The following is a 22,607-nucleotide window of genomic DNA, read 5'->3' as shown; positions in this document are numbered from 1 at the left end:
GTATACTTTGGAAGAAATGTAACAGATGGGAGATAAAACCGAAATGTTTAAATACTTCCATAGAATACAAAGCTCTGGAATGAAGGAGCATAGGATGAAGGTGGAAAGGAACAAAGTCATAAGTACCCTGAGGAAATACTTCTTCACAGAAAGTATAGTCAATTCATGGAATGGCCTCCCATTGGAAGTGATGGAGACAGAAACCATATTGAAATTCAAGAAAGCTTGAGACAAGTATATGGAATCTTTAAGGGAGAGGAAAGAATAGTAGATGGTATATGGATGGACAGACTGGATAAACCACATAATCTTTATCTGTCTTCTTTTTTTATACTCCTCAGCAGAAATCTCAGCCTCCAACAACAAGCCTCCTGAGGTTCCAACATATTCAAGTACTCTTCTTCCCCTCTTTTTCATTTACTTCTTCTCTGCATAGCACCTGATAAAAGTCCACAAAACATTGCTGTATGGTTGGAGCCATGGTTTATAGATCTAAATTAGCATCTGCTTCATTTTGAGTTTATAAGCTAATTAATCTATCAAGTTAATCCCCCTTATCGTAGCACAATTGCAGCATTTGCTGCAGGCAAAAAAAGCTAGATCCTTGTTGTATAGCTTGCAATTGTGCCTCGAGTCTTGTATTTTGCATAAAACCAAAACATCACTCTTTTGCTTATGCTTGATCTCTGCTACCTTTAGTTGCCCTTTTAAACTTGCCTCTTCAATGAGCTTAATTTTCTTCTTCATTGCCCTCCACTGCATCAATTTCCTTTAAATAAATGCTTTAAACTAGGACTGCACAATTAATGCACTAATAACACAATTAATAAGTCAATTGTTTAACAAGTGTTAAAAAATTTAACACAATTAATGCCGGGAAATGACACTCTCATTGACGTTCTCCTGAGTTGCAGCCATGCTTCCTCTGTTCTCACTTCTGGTGTGCTCCACTGAAAGATAAATCAGACTGAGATTGTTGGAAGGCATTGCCAATCCTCTCTTAGATAGTGAGGACAAATCTACAATAAGTGGATTTCTTGCTAGACCTCAAACACCCAAGGGCACTACTTCTAATTCTATTCATGCCCTTACTGGGGTGGTGTTTTCATCATTGGTCTTAGCAAATAGCATTTGAAATAAATATTTGTTAATTTTCAACAGGCTCTGCATAAATTATAAATTGCATACAGTGCTGCAAAAGTACTCTATAGTGCTGCAAAGGAAAGGCACTTATCTTTGCGCCCGACAGCTGCCCAACCGTTTCACTTTTAGTTTTGTCAGGGGCTATGCCTCCTTAGTTACAAGCACCAACATTTTTAGTTACCAAACCTTCTCTTTGAGATGAAACTACTATTATTCATAGCACTGCACTCAGCCTTTATCACACTTTATTGTAGATTTGTCCTCACTATCTGGTACTTATATCAATTGGACATTTTTTTAAGTTTCCTTATCTAGTTGATTTGTACAACCCTCCCTTAGAGCCATCCATGCTCTAGCCCCCTTCAAATCTGTCGTCACTGATACCCCTCTCCAACAAGAGCTGCTGTGTCACTGGTAAGAGTTTGAAAATCAGACACAAACAGCTGCACTGTTCACTCTCTCACCCGCACTGAAATCATAATGCAAGAGACTAGAATGAATGGCTATATATTGTGTTTTCTCCTCCTGTCCTGCACTAGACAAGGTGATTGTATACCATGATATTTGGGGGGAGGGGGGAATCTGTTCAAAATAATGCCTTTTATAATGTATTTGTAACACGAGCACAGTAAAAGAAATGCAGAACCCCTCCATTCATTAGACCATGGCCAAGCAACTTCAATTTGTTTTGTTTTTTGCTTTTATTCTGGCAGAACATAAGAAGTGCCTCTGCTGAGTCACACCAGAGGTCCATCGTGCTCAGCAGTGCGCTCGCATGGTGGCCCAACAGGTCCAGAACCTGTGTAGTAGTCTTCTATCTATACCCCTCTATCCCCTTTTCCTTCAGAAAATTGTCCAATCCCTTCTTAAACCCTAATACCGTACTCTGTCCTTCACGCCCTCTGGAAGCGCATTCCAGGTGTCCACCACCCGTTGGGTGAAGAAAAACTTCCTAGCATTGGTTTTGAATCTGTCCCCTTTCAACTTTTCCAAATGCCCTCTCATTTTTGTAGCTTTCAAAACTTTGAAGAATCTGTCCCTCTCTACTTTCTCTATGCCCTTCATGATCTTGTAAGTCTCTATCATATCCCCTCTAATTCTCCTCTTCTCCAGGGAAAAGAGCCCCAGTTTCTCCAGTCTCTCAGTGTATGAAAGGTTCTCCATACCCTTTATCAAGCGTGTCGCTCTCCTCTGAATCCTCTCGAGTATCGCCATATCCTTCTTAAGGTACGGCGATCAGTATTGGACACAGTACTCCAGATGCAGACGCACCATCGCCCGATACAACGGCAGGATAACTTCTTTTGTTCTGGTTGTAATACCCTTCTTGATTATACCTGCCATCCTGCTCCTTTTGAGTTTACAGCTCAGTATGATCCAAGCTACTGCACTAAGAACCTTAGTTCATTCATAACTGTGTCCATTCAAAAAAGGCAAAGGACAACAATAAGGTTTTGCTGAATGGTGACTTATATGTGGCTTTGGGTTTTATGACTGACAATTGTTTATTCATATTATGTCTTATCTTCTCCTGATATGCATGTTATTGATGCCCTTTTATTTGACATTTTATTTTTTTATGCTACTTTTTTTTCCTGTTTTTAATAGGAATATGTTCTGTATATTATGTTTTTAGTGTCCCCTGATGAAGGCATATCTATATGCTGAAACTTGGATTCTTGTTGGAACAAAAAGTTTTTAAAGAATCAATAAACACAGCTTGGTCGTTAGGACATCCCCCTTGTCTTCTCATTGTTGTTGCGTCTGTATCCTAAGACAAGGGGCTCTTCTCTTCTTTTTTTTTTTTTGCCTGCTTGTGTTTTTAAGGAAAAACAAAAACAAAAACCCAAAAGAAAAATCCAACACAATCTGCAGTGAAGTAAAAGCAACACAAGGAAAAACAAAGAAGAACTGCAGACAAACGTACAAGATGCAGGCTATGTTAATTGTATCAATTAATGATTGCGGTTAATGTTACCACATTTACACAAACCTAGGGACCCGACATGGTCCGTGTTTCGGTTAACACACCTTCATCAGGGGTCCTAGGTTGGCATAGTATCTAATTAAACTGCAAACAGAAAAAGAACAATAGCCTGTATGGATTTAAGGTAAACACTGATCCAAAATCTCTCTAGTTACGAAGCCACATGACTAAAAGCCGAGTGCTACACTGGGAATGGACAAACTATCCAACAGGCAACATACGAGTACATATGTTGCATTTCGCTAGCTCTGGCATAATTTAACAATTGCCTTTAATTTTTGATTTGCTCTCATAGTTCCATTTAGAAAGCTGCAGCTTGCTCACTGGTCTAATGAGAGACAAACTACCTAAGGTAGAGGCCAACCAAATTTTTGTTTTAGTGTCAGGATTGGCACCAGACCACAATCCTACTGCCGTTGAAAAAGCCTGTGCATTTTTGGCTGAAATCCGAAACTCACTCCTCCCCCTCTTCACGATCACTATAACCCTTCCCCCCTCCACACAGGCCTTCCTTTAGGAAAGGCCTGCTGATCTAATGGTCACTACTCCATCGCAATGGCTGCTAAGACTGCCATGAGGAGTCATGGCAACCATTTTGCAAATGAAAACAATAAGGGCAGAATTGCTCCTGTCCATGCAGGTTCCAAGTGCAAAATAGCTGCCAGGACCTTCCACAGAGTCTCACAAGGGATGTAGGTTCTAGCAAGAAAGAATGAAGAACAAGAAAATATGAAAAAAATGTATGCACATTCAAAAGCTTGGATGTGGAGGTATCTTTTGCATATCACATAATGCAATCTATATTTCTTTACTTAAGGCATTGAATCAAAGACACAAAACACTGATTGCAGATAATACTAGTGCCAATTACATACACAAACTAAATGAACCAAGTAACCATGACACCTGATGCAAGCAGTGACATTCTCTTAACATATAGTTAGGAAATTCTACACCACAGTAATTAGCTTTTGAGAAGAGAAAGCTCAAAAGAAGTTAAATTGTAAGATATATAGGGTGCTCACAAAAACACGCCTTGATTTTAAATGGTTACAAAACCAAAATTTATTGAAATATTATTTCACTTTTGAGGCTAAAGTTTCATCAACTCAAAGTTTCTTATGGTATCTGTTGATTACATACACTCAATGTGCACGCCTCCTGTTTCTCGGCAAACCGATGCGATAATCGAGCTCGGACTAGACTCTTCGAAGCATATCCGGCGTGATCGTGTTTATAGCTTCAGTGATGCATTCCTAGAGATCATCCATAGTTGTGGGTAGTGGAGATACATACACTCTGGTCTTTCATGTATCCCCCCCAAAAGAAAAAGTCACAAACAATAATGTCTGGTGATCTCGGGGGCCACTTGAAGAACACCTGGTCATTTTGTCGCGTTGCATTGTCTGAAGGTTGTAACTTCTGCACCAATTGCAGCTTATAAGGGTGAAAGTGCAAGTGATTGTGTAAGAAAGAACTTGCTAACTGGTTTTTTTGGGGACTTGTATTTGCTGTCATCTTCTTTATAAATATATTCCAATAAGTTTTGATTTTGTAACAATTTAAAATCAAGGCGTGTTTTTGTGGGCACCCTGTATAATTCATGAAAATATATAACATTTGCAAAAATGTTTTAATTTTTGCATGAAATGTCTTTTGTGGTACCCTAAGATACTGGAAGGTGTCTTAATCTTGTTTCATGTCCTTTATTTCACTCTAAGTCAGAAATAATTAGTAGTGAGGTAAATGCTCTCAAAGTATACAAAATAGAGATGTCAAAATCAATGAAACGAGGTAATGCAATTTTCACATACACTCAGATTTGTGTAATCCGACCAAGAGCCATGGTTCCTATAGCTGAACCATCACTGTGTATGACTTTGGTGCAAAAAATAATAAATAAGGCAACATGCTCTTTGAATGCTAGATTTGTTCTCAATGGCAATAAGAGGAAAAACCACTCCATTTAGTGTTAGCAGGTCCCAACCTGGACCATGTTTCGAAGGTCTGTTTCAAGGATGTGCATGTATGTATGTATGTATGTGAAAATTGCATTACCTCATTTCCTAATACCTATATTTAAGATTCATATTTGACTTATATATTGAGAAGTCTTGGTTCTATTTACACTTTATTTCACTCTGACAATATTTCGTAGCAAGGTTAAATAGAAAAACAAGAATAAAATACTACAGAAACATTAAGGTAGAACAAAAATAAGTTTATTTCCTATCACCAGGGTAAAATACACAGGTTAAATTGTTCATTATTTCTGCTTATTAAAGGCAACCCACACTACCATGTGAATGAGATTATTTCTTGACAGGCTGGTCCCCAGGCTTGTCATGATTTGCGGAGGAAGAAGAGGAAGCCAGTCATTGATCAAAAGATAACACCTAAAGCCAGACAGTTTCAAAAGGCATCTGTAATTCTGCCCCCTCTCAAGGACTGCTGATCCAGCAGCTGGACCGACATGTATCACAAAACAAAAACAACCCACCCTGGGCAGTTGTGAAATGAAGGCTCAGATCATCACAAACCAGTAAAAGACTGATTCTAAGCTGAAGCTCAGGGGAGAAAAAAAAACCTGATTAAGAAAAAATAAGACACCCCACCCCACATTTCTGCTGACTTTAAAGTACACATAAGCTATCATGTTATATTTAGTTATCTGTGCCTATTTATGTTACCATGTTCAAAAATGATGCCTATAGACTAAGGGGCTCATAATAAAAAAAATGTCCAAAAAGTGGCCTAAATTGGTACTTGGACGATCAAAAAGCCAGATCGTCCAAGTACCGATAATCAAAGCTGGTTTTAGACGTATCTAAAACCAGCTTAGGCCTTTCTCCTGCCTCTAAATGCCTAGAGCGAAAAGAAGCGTTTTTAGAGGAGGGGAAAGGGCGGGAGGTGAGCCGACCTACACTTAGTCGAACAGCAAGTATAACCAAAATCTTTAACAGGTTGCCTAGTCGGAACTTATACGTTTTGACTTAAACCAAAACAGATATAAGTGCCGAAAAGGGGCCGCTGAACTGATTGCGGCTACTGCGATCAGCTCAGTGGCCCGGCAACCTGCCCACCCCCAACCGAAACAATCGTAGCAGGAGAGATGCCTCATGCCGCACTCGTGATCCTACCCCCAAACTGCCATGATTCACGGCAGTTCGGGGGATCGTTATCGCAGCAGGATAGAAAGCCAATCTCTCCTGCCGCAAACCACCTTCCCCATACAATACCTGCCGGTATTGGTTCGGGGGGGGGGGGGAGTCACATCTCGGCAGGAGGGGTTGGGCTCCCTCCTGCCAGTATTGGTTCAGGGGTGGGGTTGCGATCACGGCAGGAGAGTTTGGGCATCTCTCCTGCCACGATCGCGATCACCCCTCCCCAGTGAACCGCAGCAGAAGAGCTTGGGCAGCAGTTTGGGGGTGGGGGCGATTGCGGCAGGGGAGATGTGCCATTCAAAAAAAACAAAAAACAAAACCCCTCATTTTGGACATTTTTTTTGAAAATGTTCATTTTCCCTGCTGCTACTTTCAGCATTTAGGCCTTAGGCCAAAAGGGAACTTAGACTTTTTTTTTTTTTTATTATTATGCCCCTCCACGTAACTGAAGGTTTATTTTGTAGTTATAGCAGCCACAATGGTCTTTGAGAAAAATGGACCAATTGGATATATGTTTTATATGAGCTTTTTAGGCAAGATAAGTACTTTCTTCAGATATTAATCTTCATAGATAGAAAACACAGATGTAAGACATAATACAACTTTTTATTAGTTGAAATACTCTTAAATTTCATTACATAAGCTAATAATGTAATGCTTCACCTTTCCTCTAGTCAGCTCTCTGTTGAGTTTTCAATGGTGTACTGCTGACAGAATAAAGTCCTCTTTTAGATCACTATAGGAGATATGTGGTAGCACATTTGTCATTCCAGTTACTCCATATGTCTCATTTGCCTCGAAAGAGTTCTAGATGCTGTTGCTACAGCTATGATGGAATAGATCAGCTTGTGTTAACTCAATCCTTGGGATGTCCTTTCATACAGGCAAGCACGCTACTAAACAGTAACTATAATCAGCCTTGGAATGTGGAAAATTTCCAGAAACGAGAGTAAAAACCCTAACCTGCATGACAGCAGCCGGCAACCAGTCCTCAAATTGAATTTGACATCATTGACCTTCTAGAACAGTCTCTACATCATGCAATAACTCATTGACACAGCTTCAATATGTGAACATACATTTTGCTCTGGTTAGCATTATGATGCAAGACAGAAATAAAACATGACCCAATTTATAAATTAAAATTATTGTTATATGTGCCTAACTGCACTATTGTATTATTACAAATGCAGTTCTAGATCATACTGTAAATAAAGCTAACATCTGATTGTCTGCCCTATACCAGGAAATAGTACAGTGTACATCCTAAATTAGTTTATCTCTAGAGAGCTTGAGCTTCTGTCATTTCAATTTTAGATTTCAGTGGTTGTAGATTCTGTACCTCTGAGCCACACCTAGGACAGGTGAAGTACATATCAAACATATAGTTACTTTTAATACAGTAATAACAAAAAACATGAGTGCAGCCAATGGTGTGAGGCATTGTAGGCCACTCTCCACACAAAGTACATTCTTTGCCATGGAGTGCCACAGAGGCATCATAACTAGGAAGACCTTCAATAGGTTTAAGCCAAGAGACCAGTCTGACCTTGAGCTTTTGAAAGTTTATAAGAGGCAACAGAAATATAAGAAATTCAACAAAACCATGCCACATAAGCTCCCTGTTCATGTACTCAAATCCTACTTGGCGAACATCCTGGGGTCTGCAGAAAACTGATCGTATCCCTAAAAGGCGTTCCGTTAATGTTGCAAACTTTCCTTTCTGAAGAAAAACCAAAAAATTCAGCAAGCCACATAATTTCAAAAGTCCAGTTGTAATATTTATAAAATGCTTAATTTTGTGGAAAGTTGGGCCTAAAGAATGACTACTAAACAAATCATAAGATCTGTCTTCCAGCCATCTTCCACCCACTGTGAAAATCAAATACCATAATTTCTGTTGTTTACTCAAGGGTTGGTATTTCTGAATTTGGGATAGGTCATTTTTATATTGTATATTCAAAATGGATTGGCCAACAGTTGCACTCTTGGAGTAGACTGTGAATCTCCATAAGAAAACCCATAAAATTGCTTTGACCTCTGGTTCAAAGCGGGCTAAAAGGCCTGGTTTAAATCCATGAAAGCACTGAGTGAATTGGGACCAAACTAACTGTTCAAGTGCTTTGTTTAATTCAAGAGCATCCAGCTGACTTATTCTCAGGACAGGGTTCACATCTGCTGAATTTTCTTCTTTAGAAGTCATGTTTTCACTTCGACCCTGAAAGAAGAAAAATGGATACATTGAAGGACTTAGAAATATACAATAGACCTCTTCCCCCCTACTCCCACAAACACTTTTCAAAATGGTCTTGTATTCCATGTCTAGGATAAAACTCTTGAAAACATTTCTAACTGCAAAAATTCAAAAGTTTTGATAAGGAACATAACGGAGAAGAGTAACATGCCTTAATAAAGAAGTTCTCAACTCATTCTTATGAGACACTGCTATCACTGTATGCAAATCTTTTTTTTGTTTATTTATTAAGAAGAACACCAGATTCATCTGGTGTGATATAACATTAGCTGAGCTGATGTCACCGGCTGGTAATATTTATTGAATGATGGGGGGAGGAGGGACAGAGGGTAAGGGGAATATATGAGGTGTTATCAAGGGTCTGTAGAATAAGGATTGACAATTTTATAAGAGGAAGTAAGAAAGGGTTAATAGACAGAGCTTGTAAGAAAGAAAAATGATTAGGGAGGTTGCTAAGGTGATGGGGTGGAGCAGTCACATGATTGGTTGGATGTTGTGGCAGTTTGGAGTGAACTCTGTGAGGAAAGGGGAACAGTAGAGTAGTCTCTTCAGGAAAAGATTATTCTCTTCAGAGTATATTAATTCTTACTAAAAATATTCTTCTTCATTGTGATTTTTTTTTTTAAGTTCAATAAAGTTTTATTGTATTTAGCAATGAAAAATAGAACAGAAAACATATCAGTTAGGAAGTTTGGTTTATTTTGAGTAAGGGAATTTTTTGCCTTGTTAACTTTCTCTGTGTCTGTGTTTTAGTCAGGGCAGGCTATTTTGTCTGCCAGGTGCTGGATTTGTTGCCTGATTAAGCAGAGACTGCAATGGAGAGGAGCAGTTTGGGCTCTTCTGTGGAAGTTTAACAGCCTGGCAGTACAACAGTCCCCTGTGTGGAGCAGTAGTTAGCGTTGGGCTGCCATTTGGTGAGTTGTCTGCACGACCGTGGGCAGAGTGGGTTGGCTGTGAGGGAGATGGGATGTGAAAGGTGTTTGCTCGCTAATGTACAGTGTGTGAGAGAGGGACTTACCTGTTGGGGTTATTTTGTGTGACACAGAGAGGTCTTTCTGTTGAGGTGTAATTTTGCCAGGTTGTTTCTTAGTAGGCTAGTTTAGGGGAGCTGGCAGGTCTTTAGTTCACGAGGATAGTGACTAGCTGCTCTGTGTGCCACACGGTTGGGCACTTATGGAAAGGTTTGAGGATTTGACGTGAAATTCTGGTGTTAGAGGTAAGGAGGGAGTTGGGAGGTGCTGATGCTGCATTCAGGTGTTTGTTTTTTTACAGCTAGGCAGAGCTGTGGATTTGCGGCCTTCACAGATTTGGTGTTCCCGTGTCTGGGAGCTGAGGAGCACTGGCAGCTGCCATTGCAATAGTTATGTGCTCAGCGGCTGCATGACTGTACGGCATCACTATTTTCGCAGCATTGTGATTTAAAATTTTGTTTGGAGTGTCAATAGGGGCCATTTTCCTAATTTTCCTTTTGTGCTGTGGCCTTTCTGGATCTCTTGTATCTTCCTGTGACTGGCATTCTTTCTGTGTCGATTCAGCTTGGTGTCAGCTGTCCTGATTTGCTAGCTTAGCTGGAGATGACCTGTTCTTGGTGTTCAGGTACATTCATATTATGTACTTGTGGGTTTTTTCTGGGTTTGTTAGGGGGAAATATATTTCTTGGTGTCTGTCTCTGGGGAAAGGGGGGCATTGTAATAAAAATGAGGGTTTGGTTTATTTGTGCTGGAGAAATTAAAGGGAAAAGTTTTTATGGTGTTAGTGGGGAATCATCTAGGTAAATAGTGAGCAAACTTGAACAAAGTTATTGTGTATGTCATGTATAGGAACTACTGAGTGGAGTGCAGAGAAAAGGGTGGATGTGAATAGCTTGTTCACTCTTTCCAAAAATATTAGGACTAGGGGGTGTGCAATGAAGATATTAAGTACTAGATTTACAACAAACCAGAGAAATATGTCTTCACACAACATGTGATTAATTTATGGAATTCATTGCTGGAGAATGAGATAAAATCAGTTAGCTTAACGGGGTTTAAAAAAGGTTTGGATACTTTCCTAAAAGAGAAGTCCATAGGACATTATTGAGATGGCTTGGGGAAATCCTCTACTTATTCCTATGATAGGCAGCATAATTTCTGTTTTATTACTAGGGCATGGAATTTGGATTATAGGATCTCACTAGGTTCTTGGGTCCTTGGTTAGCTACTGTTGGAAACAGGATACTGTTCTTGCTGGACTTTTTGGTCTGTCCCAGTATCACAATTCTTATGTTCTTATGAGGTGCAAGGCATCAGAGGCACTATTGGATAGAGTTAAGGGGGGGTTAGTCGAGTAGTCTGGAAAGTGAAGATGGAGATGGAAGGATAAATAGCTGCCACAGTAATGATGGGGTACAAGACATTTTTAGATTTATTGGGGATAGGAAGACATGCAAAAGTGATATTGTGGAACCCAAGGGGGCAATAAGTAGCAGCTGATAAAAAGATAGCTGACTTCTTCACTAATATTTTCAGTTCTGGGTTCACAGCTGAAGTGTTTGGGGAAGAGGGTGTACAAACACCTCATGTGACAGGGGCAGGAGGTGTAATAAACCCTGATTGATTTTCAGTGGCTTGGGTTTGTGAGGGTTCGTTAGAACTATGGGTGGATACTGCAAGGTACATCCAAGGGTAATGCAGGAATTTGGGGGTTATTCTGGTGACTCTGCTGACTACCTTCTCACTGCTTCTTTAGAGTCGGGAGTGGGTAATGCAGGAATAGAGCAGGGAGGATGTGGTTTCTCTCTACAACAAATGGAAAAAAGGCAGCACTAGGGATATACTGGCAGGTAAGTTTGACTTTTTGGTAAGTAACTCAATAGAAACACTTTTACAACAGAGCTTGGGGAATAACTAGAGATGGGTTTGGATAAGGGGAGTGTGGTGAATATGGTGTATTTTGATTTTAGTAATTTTACCATTTTCATACGCATATCGTACTCAGTGTTCTCGGTAGGGGGCTCCACTGATGGTCTGGGGCAGGAACTAGTTGGTCAGTAAGGTGTCAGTGGGTTGTGGTCCCAGGAGATGGCTATGCCAAGGGGGGATCTTATCAGTAGTGTTGGAAGATTTGTTATTGGGCTTGTTCTTTTCACAATTTTGTAAGTGGGATTGTTGTAGGGTTGTAAGTAAGATTTGCCTTTTTGTGGAGGAGGCCAAAACAGTAATGGACCAGACAGTCCTGATGGTGTGCCTAACAAGGATGGGCTTAAGTTTGTAGAATGGATTCCTATTGTGCAGCTCAGATTTCATGCTCGCATGGTGTGATTATGGGGTGAAGACCTTGGTGTACGAATGAGAAGTGGTGTTTAGTGTGATTATATGTGATGAGCTTCAGGGGGCAACCAGGTTATAATAGTGCTAGCAAAAGCTAGACAGATGTTTGGGTGCATGGGGATCAGTATGGCCAGCAGGACAATGGAAGTTTGCTGCCCCTCTAAAAATTTTGGTAAGACCTCCTTGTGAATTTTGTGTACATTTAAGTTCAGTTCAAAGGAAAGCTACTACAAGGGTTGATGGTCTATGTCCTATAGGCATATGGGAACTGAGTTCATGATCTCCATCTGTATACTTTGAGGAAGGGCATGAGAAGGGAGATAAAGCACAGTTACTTACCGTAACAGGTGTTATCCAGGGACAGCAGGCAGATATTCTTAACGTATGGGTGACGTCACCGACGGAGCCCCGGTACGGACCTTTTTAACTAGAAAGTTCTAGTTGGCCGCACCGCGCATGCGCGAGTGCCTTCCCGCCCGACGGAGGAGTGCGTGGTCTCCAGTTAGGATAAGCCAGCTAAGAAGCCAACCCGGGGAGGTGGGTGGGTCGTAAGAATATCTGCCTGCTGTCCCTGGATAACACCTGTTACGGTAAGTAACTGTGCTTTATCCCAGGACAAGCAGGCAGCATATTCTTAACGTATGGGTGACCTCTAAGCTAACAGAGAGGGAGGAGGGATGGTTGGCCATTAGGAAAATAAATTTTGTAACACAGATTGACCAAAGTGTCCATCCCGTCTGGAGAAGGCATCCAGACAGTAGTGAGTAGTGAATGTGTGAACTGAAGACCAAGTGGCCGCCTTGCAGATTTCCTCAATAGGCGTGGAACGGAGGAAAGCCACAGAAGCAGCCATAGCCCTGACTTTATGGGCAGTGACAGGCCGGCCCGAGCATAACAGAACGCAATTCAGGCAGCAAGCCAATTGGACAGCGTTCGTTTAGATACAGGGTGACCCAGACGGTTAGGGTCGAAGGTCAGAAAGAGTTGAGGAGAGGAGCGGTGAGCCCTGGCACGGTCAAGGTAGTACGCCAGGGCACGCTTACAATCCAGCGTGTGAAGAGCCTGTTCCCCAGGATGAGAATGGGGTTTTGGGAAGAAGACAGGTAGCACGATGGACTGGTTGAGGTGAAAGGCTGAAACCACCTTAGGAAGGAATTTAGGATGGGTACGCAGAACCACCTTGTCATGGTGAAAAACAGTGAACGGTGGATCGGCGACCAGTGCATGTAGCTCACTAACCCTCCTGGCAGAGGTGATGGCAATGAGGAAAAGCACCTTCCATGTGAGAAGTTTGAGCGAGGTAGTAGCAAGAGGCTCAAAAGGAGGTTTCATGAGGGCTGACAAAACCACATTGAGGTCCCAGACGACCGGGGGAGGCTGAAGAGGTGGTTTGATATTGAAGAGGCCTCTCATGAACCGGGAAACCAGAGGATGAGCCGTGAGGGGTTTTCCGAGGATAGGCTCGTGAAAGGCAGTGATGGCACTGAGGTGGACTCTGATCGAGGTAGACTTGAGACCAGCGTTAGACAGAGAGAGCAAATAGTCCAGTACGGTTTCCACCGCCAATGAGGTGGGATTGTGATGATGCAGGAGGCACCAAGAGGAGAACCGGGTCCATTTCTGATGGTAACATTGGAGTGTGGAGGGTTTCCTGGAGGCATCCAAAATGCGACGGACAGGCTGAGACAGGTTTTCTGGAGAGGTCAGCCCGAGAGAAACCAAGCTGTCAGGTGGAGGGAAGACAGATTGGGATGTAGCAGAGACTGATGTTGCTGCGTAAGCAGAGAAGGAAATACAGGAAGAGGAATGGGCTCCCTGGAGCTGAGTTGAAGCAGGAGGGAGAACCAGTGTTGTCTGGGCCACCGAGGGGCGATGAGAATCATGGTGGCCCTGTCCTTGCGGAGTTTGAACAGGGTCCGCAACATCAGAGGAAGTGGAGGGAAGGCATAGAGGAACCGATCCGTCCAGTCGAGTAGGAATGCATCCGGGGCCAGACGATGTGGAGAGAAGAGTCTGGAACAGAACTGGGGCAGCTGATGGTTGTGTGGAGCTGCAAAGAGGTCCACCTGCGGAGTGCCCCAGCGAGCAAAGATGGAGTGGAGAGTGGGAGGATCCAGGGTCCACTCGTGAGGTTGAAGGATGCGGCTGAGCTGGTCGGCCAGGGAGTTCTGTTCGCCCTGGATATAGACCGCTTTGAGAGAAAGATTGTGGGCTGTGGCCCAGGTCCAAATTCGGAGGGCCTCCTGACAAAGGAGACGAGATCCGGTGCCGCCTTGCTTGTTGATGTAGTACATGGCGACCTGGTTGTCCGTGCACAGGAGAAGAACCTGAGGATAGAGAAGGTGCTGGAAGGCCTTGAGAGCATAAAACATGGCTCTGAGTTCCAGGAAATTGATGTGTTGTTGACGCTCCTGAGGGGTCCAGAGTCCCTGGGTGCGTAGATCCCCTATGTGAGCTCCCCATGCATAGGGGGAGGCATCTGTGGTGATGATCATGGAATGAGGGGGTGGATGAAAAAGGAGGCCCCTGGAAAGATTTGAGGAGTTCAACCACCATTGAAGAGATCGCTGAAGAGACGATGTCACAGAGATGGGATGAGAAAGAGGATCCCTGGTCTGTGACCATTGGTTGGCGAGGGTCCATTGCGGTATCCTGAGATGGAGTCGCGCCAGAGGAACCACATGGACTGTCGAGGCCATGTGACCCAGAAGAATCATCATCTGGCGAGCAGGGATGGATGGTTGGAGGAGCACCTGTCGACAGAGGTGAAGCAGTGTCCAGTGCCGGTCGGCAGGAAGGAACGCTCTCATGAAGTTGGTATCGAGAAGTGCTCCGATGAACTGAAGGCGCTGCGTGGGAAGCAGATGCGACTTGGGATAATTGATCTCGAACCCCAAGAGATGGAGGAAAGAGATGGTGTGGTGGGTTGATTGCAGCACAAGTGGAGAGGTTGTTGCTTTCACCAACCAATCGTCCAAGTAGGGGAACACTTGTAGGTTGTGGGACCTGAGACAGGCCGCTACCACAATCAGGCACTTGGTGAACACCCTGGGTGATGATGCGAGACCAAAGGGTAGCACTTTGTACTGATAGTGGTGATTCAGTATCTGGAATCGGAGGTAGCGACGGGAAGCCTGATGGATTGGGATGTGAGTGTAGGCCTCTTTGAGGTCCAGGGAACATAGCCAGTCGTGTTGAGACAGAAGAGGATAAAGTGTGGCAAGGGAGAGCATCCTGAACTTTTCCTTGACCAAACATTTGTTGAGGTTCCTGAGGTCGAGGATAGGACGAAGATCCCCTGTTTTCTTAGGTACCAAGAAGTAGCGGGAGTAAAATCCCTGACCTCTTTGGTCTGGTGGAACTTCTTCGATGGCATTGAGAAGGAGGAGGGATTGGACCTCCCTGAGGAGGAGTGGAGTTTGGGAGGAGTGAGAAGCAGACTCTACGGGAGGATGGTCTGCAGGAAGAGTCTGGAACCTTAGTGAGTATCCGTGACGGATGATGTTTAGAACCCACAGGTCTGATGTGATGGCCTCCCAGCGTCGTAGAAAGATGGTGAGGCGGCCCCCGATAGGTTGAGGCAGAGGCAGCGAGGGTTGGAGACTGGCTATGCCCTGGAGAAAGGAGTCAAAAGGGCTGAGGAGGCTTAGTTTGAGGGAGAGGCTTGGCCGTCTGGTGAGATTGCGAGCGAGCCTGAGAGTGTTGTTGTTGTTGTTGGCGAGGCCGACGAGATTGCTGTTGAGGAGGATTAAGTGGCCTAGCAGAAAAACAACGTTGGTAAGAGGACTGAGGTCTGTATGGTCGTGTCGGCGGAGTCTTCTTTTTAGGCTTAATGAGGGTGTCCCATCTCGTCTCATGAGCCGAAAGTTTTTGTGTCGTGGTATCCAGAGACTCCCCAAAAAGTTCATCACCAAGACAGGGCGCGTTGGCAAGGCGGTCTTGGTGGTTCACATCAAGGTCAGATACCCTCAGCCAGGCAAGGCGTCGCATGGCCACTGCCAGAGCAGAGGCTCGGGAGGAGAGCTCGAAAGAGTCATAGATTGAGCGTACCATGAATTTCCTAAGCTGAAGGAGGGTGGAAATTTGTTGTTGAAATAATGGAACCTTGCGTTCAGGGATATACTTTTGCAGAGCAGAAAGTTGTTGTACCAGATATTTCATGTAAAAAGAAAAATGAAATGAGTAATTGTTGGCTCTGCTAGCCAGCATGGCATTCTGGTACAGGCGCTTTCCAAATTTGTCCATTGTTTTACCTTCTCTGCCAGGAGGGGTGGAGGCATAGACACTGGAACCATGAGATTTTTTGAGAGTGGATTCTACCAGGAGGCTCTCATGTGGCAATTGGGGTTTATCAAATCCCGGGATAGGGATGACCCGGTATAAACTGTCCAGTTTCTTAGGGGCACCTGGAACAGTAAGGGGATTCTCCAAATTTTTATAAAATGTTTCCCGTAGAATATCATGGACGGGTAGTTTGAGAAACTCCTTGGGGGGTTGATCGAAGTCCAAGGCTTCTAGAAAGGCCTGGGACTTCTTTGAGTCGGACTCAAGTGGGATGGAGAGAGCCGCAGACATCTCCCGAAGGAATTTCGTAAATGAGGACTGCTCGGGTTTGGAGGTGGATTCAGCCATGGAGGGTTCTTCATCAGTGGAAGAGGCATCCTCCTCGGTACTGAGTGGGGATTGCTCCCATAAGTCTGGGTCCCTGATGGCCGGCTCAGTATGGCGGGTTTTAGAAAGGGACTTGCCAGATCTCATGGATACGGTGCCGGGAGATGAAGATCGGTGCCGATCTCTGTCCCGGGAGGAGTGGTGCCGATCCCGGTCCCGAGACGATCGATGTCGATCTTGGGGCCGGGAGGGGTCCTCTGCCGCGCAAGTCTGAAGTGTAGGCTGGGCAGATAAGACCGGCATGGAAGTGTTCATCGGTACCGAGGGGGTGGCCACTAGCGGAGTGGTGCGAGGCTCGGGCCGGACCGGTACCGGAAGGAGTGGTGCCAGCAGGGTCGGAAGCAGTTCCTGAAGCTGGTGCTGTAGCTGCTCCTGCAATTTGTTCTGGAGGATGGCCGAGATACGGTCCTCCAATGGGGGCACCGGTACCGTTTTACTTTTCTTCGGTACCATAGGTGCCGCTCTACGCTCCGGCGATGAGGAGGCCGATGAAGAGGCACTCACCGTTATCGGAGCGGAGCGCTTACGGGACTTGCGGGACGTCGGAAGGATCGGTGTCACCGCCGTGGCTGGAGGGCGCTCGAGGGAAGTGGAAGGCTTCTTAGCCGGCTTACCTGGCGCTATCGACCCCGCAGAAGGATCAGGTGGTGTCGATGTTGACGGTGCCGATTTCGGCGGTGCCGTCGACGTCGGGGTCGGATCCATAGCAGAACCGGTGCCGAAGAGGAGATTCTGCTGGATTTGTCTATTTTTAAGTGTGCGTTTTTGGAGAGTCGCGCAGCGGGTGCAGGTGTCAGCCCGATGTTCTGGACCCAAGCACTGTAGGCACCAGTTGTGTGGGTCCGAAAGGGAAATCGGGCGTGCACACCGCTGGCACTTCTTAAAACCCGGCTGGGGGGGCATGAAGGGAAATACGGCCTCCGCGAAATCAAAGCCGGAGGCTTGTATGATGGCAACAGGCCCCGCCGGGGCCGGTTGAAAAATAAAGGAAAAAACAAAGTTTTTTTTTTTTTTTTTACCAATTAGAAAGAAAACAGAAACCCGAAGGGAAAAAGTAGAAAAAAAATCAGAAATAACGCGAGCGGGAAGGCAAAAAAGAAGTGTTCAACGGCCGTTGAAACCACATGCGTCTTCTTCGCTCCGCGGAAACGAAGAAACTGGAGACCACGCACTCCTCCGTCGGGCGGGAAGGCACTCGCGCATGCGCGGTGCGGCCAACTAGAACTTTCTAGTTAAAAAGGTCCGTACCGGGGCTCCGTCGGTGACGTCACCCATACGTTAAGAATATGCTGCCTGCTTGTCCTGGGATAATAGTGATGTTTAAATACCTATGTGGCCTAACTATACATGAGATGACTCCCCTTTTATTAGACAGCAAATCCAGAGTAAGAGGGCAAGGGATGCAGTGCAGCAGTGCTGGGCTCTGCAGTACTGTATGGCACTATGTTGTTACCAGTGTTCCCGCTAAGCTGCGCTGGCGCTCAAAATATTACCTCGCAGCGCACAAGTTTCTCGTCACAGCGCACACAGTGTAGAGCACAGTTCTTCAACCGCCGGTCCGCAAACAAAATCTTGCCGGTCCGCGAAGGATTCGGTCCCCGCCGCAACGAAAGGCCGGCGTCAGCTGACTTGCAACTTCCTGTTGCAGTCGCTGTGCCGGGACTCCTGCCTTCGCCGGGACTCCTGCCTTCCACCGCGTTTGCCTCCTGCCTTGTCTCCGCACCTCCAGACCAGCAGCGGCAGCTGTGTATGCTTTTAACTTCGGCACAGAGCTGCCCCTAATCAATAGTTTAGCGCGGTTTCATAAGGCAGCCTCGGGGCCTTTGCTAGGCCGGCCCACATTGCATCATCGAAGCGGGCCGGCTATCAAAGGCCCCGAGGCTGCCTCATGAAACCGCGCTAAACTATTGATTAGGGGCAGCTCTGTGCCGAAGTTAAAAGCATACAGAGCTGCCGCTGCTGGTCTGAACTCTTGGGCCGCTGAAGGAGGGCAAAAAGCAGCTGTCCTGGAGGTTTCCCTTCCTCTCGCCTTTACAGGTTCCTTTTTTCCATCTTTTTTTTTTTCCTTCAAACGGCAACGGGCCCCAGCATCGACATCAATCAAGTAAGTTCCACTGTCAATCAAGCGGTTCTGCTTGGCCAAAGCTTCCCCTGTGACATGAGCCACCCTCAGGGGAAAGAAAGTGACCCACAAAGGTGAGGGGAAGGGGGGCAGATGATGGAAGTTGGGGGGGGGAGAGAGAGAGAGAGAGAGAAGGGGCAGATGATGGAATGGAGGAGATGAGAGAGAGAGAGAAGGGGACAGATGATGGAAGTGAGAAGAAGGGAGAGAGAGCAGAAGGCAGATGGATGTCAGTTGAGAAGGGAGAGCAGATGCTGAATGGAAGTGGGGAAAGAACACATACTGGATGGAAGGAGGAGATAAATAAAGGGGGAAGAAAATAGTAAGATAATGGAGGGGTGAGGGAAAGGGGTGACAAGCTGTGTGTAGACACAGTGAAAAGAGGGAAACGGGACTAAATAGTAAGAAAGAATTTAATTTAGATGGAGGCAGAAAATAGAGAAGGAAGACCAGAGAAGAAAAGGGAAGAGAGAGCAGAGAATGATCAGATCTGAGTGGAGGAAATGAGAAGAGAGATATGCTAAAAACCACAGGGGGGAGGGAAGGATAGAGATGCCAGACCATGAGGGGAACAGAAGGAAGATGATGGATGCTAGACCAAATTGGGGGGTGGGGGGGGGGGGGAGGAGGAGAGATGGCAGGGAAAGACAGACAGTGAATGGAAGGGGCAGATGCTGGACTGAAGAGACAGAGAAGGTTATCATGCTGCTGTACCGGGCCATGGTACGCCCTCACCTGGAGTACTGCGTCCAGCACTGGTACTTTAAGAAGGACACGGTACTACTCGAAAGGATCCAGAGAAGAGCAACTAAAATGGTTAAGGGGCTGGAGGAGTTGCCGTACAGCGAAAGATTAGAGAAACTGGGCCTCTTCTCCCTTGAGCAGAGGAGATTGAGAGGGGACATGATAGAAACATTCAAGGTACTGAAGGGAATAGACTTAGTAGCTAAGGCAGGGAGAACGAGAGGGCACTCTCTAAAGTTGAAAGGAGATAGATTCCATACAAACGTAAGGAAGTTCTGTGGTAGAAAGCAACATATTTATTTGGCTCATAACTTGCTGGCGCCCGATATTTTTAGCTCACAGTGAAAAAAGTTTGCTCACAACACCCGCCCGCTTAGAGGGAACACTGGACTTGTTACAGAAGGTGAGGTAGATGCATGAAATAGTTTCTGAATTGGGGAAGGCATTGAATAGGCATATGGACTCTCTGGGAGAGAGGAGAAGTTAATTGTTGCTGTGGAGGGGTATACTGGCTGGACATTTTGGTCTTTATCTGTACTTGTGTTTTTTCTAGGTGGCTTTGCTTATGTCCTCAGACTGGGTTACGAGGAACTGCAAGGCGCTGGCTAGGTGCTGGGAGCCAAACTGCTTTGTTTGACTCATTTTCTGCAATTTTAGGGTGCCAGAGGTGCGTTGCTCTTTTCTCATATGGAGCAGCTGATTGTTCTATTAGTTCTGTATGGTTTTTGTTTGTAGAATGATTTTGGAAGATAGTTCACTGGACATTTGCTGGTGTGGGAATTTTATGGAAGTTATGAAATTGGTACTGAAATTGGTTGTGGTTGTGTGTGATCCAGTGTCCATGTGCAGGGTTTACTTGTTTGTTTGTTTTTTGTATGAGGGTTTGGTGACATTTGTTTGCAGTATTGCCTGATGTGTGCACTTCATGATTTGTAGTGGTGCTCTGGCGATTAGCCTTTTTGTGGCACTTATCAGCTTATCGAGTGGGTGAGCTGGCACCTTCTCAACTTGCTATTGTGTTCAAGGGGTAGCTGTTTGAAGATGTTGGGTTGACTGCAGGTTAAATGCAATTGCCTATTCCCTGGTCACCTGCTTAGAAGGATCAGGAATTTGGATTCTTTTGTACGTGTGTGTGGAGTAACGGGAATGTGCAGTACCTTGTGTACCATTCTAGTGGGCTGGGGAGGATTGTCTTAGCTGTTTCTGAGTCCAGTGGGGCATGGACTATAGATTTTATGGTTAGGTGTATGGAGCATTTGTTGGGAATGACTCTTGCTAATCCTTTTCCAGCAAATACAATTTCCTAATCTCCTATTCTGTTTCACTTCTGATTCTTTTGATGGGTTGTGACATTTGTTCAGCAAAAGGAGAGGATTTCATACTGCCCCTGAGGCGGGATCTGTTGTCTGCTGTCTGTGTTTTCCCTAATGCCCCCACCCCTTTTGTTTTGTTTGGTCCTCTATTGAGTGTGTAAGGAGGACTGGGACATGGTTGCTATTGAGTGGTTGCACAAATGGGTTTAATACTAAGCTTTTGGAGTTACGAATAGCTTTTGGGGGTTTAGAGTGGTTTCTCATGAGTTTGTTGCAGCTGTTTTCCCTAAACTTAAAGTCCTAGATTTCAAACGTACGGACTTTAATGCAATGGGAAAGTACCTGAAGAAAGAGCTGTTAGGATGGGAGGACATAAGAGAAGTGGAAAGACAGTGGTCTAAGCTGAAAGGAGCGATAAAAATGGCTACGGACCTTTATGTGAAGAAAATCAATAAAAACAAGAGAAAAAGGAAGCCGATATGGTTCTCCAACCTAGTGGCTGAGAAAATAAAGGCGAAAGAGTTGGCATTCATGAAATATAAAAAAACCCAAGAAGAGGAGAGCAGAAAGGACTACAGGGTGAAACTGAAAGAAGCCAAGAGAGAGATACGTTTGGCGAAGGCACAGGCGGAAGAACAAATGGCTAAAAATGTAAAACAGGGAGATAAAAATTTTTTCAGATATATTAGTGAAAGGAGGAAGATAAAAAATGGAATTGCTAGGCTGAAAGATGCTGGGAACAAATATGTGGAGAGTAATGAGGAGAAAGCAAATGTGCTAAACAAATACTTCTGTTCTGTGTTCACAGAAGAAAATCCTGGAGAAGGACCGAGATTGTCTGGCAAAGTTACACGAGAAAATGGAGTAGATTCTGCGCCGTTCACGGAGGAGGGTGTTTATGAGCAACTTGAAAAACTGAAGGTGGACAAAGCGATGGGACCAGACGGGATCCATCCCAGGATACTAAGGGAGCTCAGAGAGGTTCTGGTGAGTCCTATTAAAGACTTGTTCAACAAATCTCTGGAGACGGGAGTGATTCCTGGGGATTGGAGGAGAGCGGATGTGGTCCCTATTCATAAAAGTGGTCACAGGGATGAAGCAGGAAACTACAGGCCGGTGAGCCTCACTTCAGTTGTTGGAAAAAATAATGCAAGTGTTGCTGAAAGAAAGGATAGTGTATTTCCTTGAATCTAATGGGTTACAGGATCCGAGGCAACATGGCTTTACAAAAGGTAAATCGTGCCAAACGAACCTGATTGAATTTTTTGATTGGGTGACCAGAGAGCTGGATCGAGGACATATGCTAGATGTAATTTACTTGGATTTCAGCAAAGCCTTTGATACAGTTCCTCATAAGAGGCTGTTGAACAAACTTGAAGGGCTGAAGTTAGGACCCAAAGTGGTGAACTGGGTCAGAAACTGGCTGTCGGACAGACGCCAGAGGGTGGTGGTTAATGGAAGTTGCTCGAAGGAAGGAAAGGTGATTAGTGGAGTCCCTCAGGGTTCGGTGCTGGGGCCAATCCTGTTCAATATGTATGTAAGTGACATTGCTGAAGGGTTAGAAGGAAAAGTGTGCCTTTTTGCAGATGATACCAAGATTTGTAACAGAGTAGACACCGAAGAGGGAGTGGAAAATATGAAAAAGGATCTGCAAAAGTTAGAGGAATGGTCTAATGCCTGGCAACTAAAATTCAATGCAAAGAAATGCAGAGTAATGCATTTGGGGATTAATAATAGGAAGGAACCGTATATGCTGGGAGGAGAGAAGCTGATATGCACGGACGGGGAGAGGGACCTTGGGATGATAGTGTCCGAAGATCTAAAGGCGAAAAAACAGTGTGACAAGGCAGTGGCTGCTGCCAGAAGGGCTGTATAAAGAGAGGCGTAGTCAGTAGAAGGAA

General features: G+C 44.8%; 1 protein-coding gene across 5 annotated transcripts in view; it reads right to left on the bottom strand.

Annotated features, from left to right (window-relative positions):
- Positions 1-6,881: 6,881 nt before the first annotated feature.
- The window catches only part of PEX2 (peroxisomal biogenesis factor 2), a 30,121-nt gene continuing 14,395 nt past the window's right edge, over positions 6,882-22,607 (bottom strand). For all 5 annotated transcript variants that reach the window (XM_033934948.1, XM_033934945.1, XM_033934949.1 and 2 more), the window contains one exon: positions 6,882-8,512. In XM_033934948.1, the coding sequence (XP_033790839.1) occupies positions 7,577-8,497 (921 nt within the window). In that variant the 5' untranslated portion in view covers positions 8,498-8,512 and the 3' untranslated portion in view covers positions 6,882-7,576. The remainder of the gene's footprint in view (positions 8,513-22,607) is intronic.

The sequence above is a fragment of the Geotrypetes seraphini genome, chromosome 2 (assembly GCF_902459505.1).
Source record: "Geotrypetes seraphini chromosome 2, aGeoSer1.1, whole genome shotgun sequence".
NCBI classification, from domain to species: Eukaryota; Metazoa; Chordata; class Amphibia; order Gymnophiona; family Dermophiidae; genus Geotrypetes; species Geotrypetes seraphini.
The sequence above is the reverse complement of the archived record's forward strand: the minus strand, read 5'-3'. Positions and strand labels throughout refer to the sequence as shown.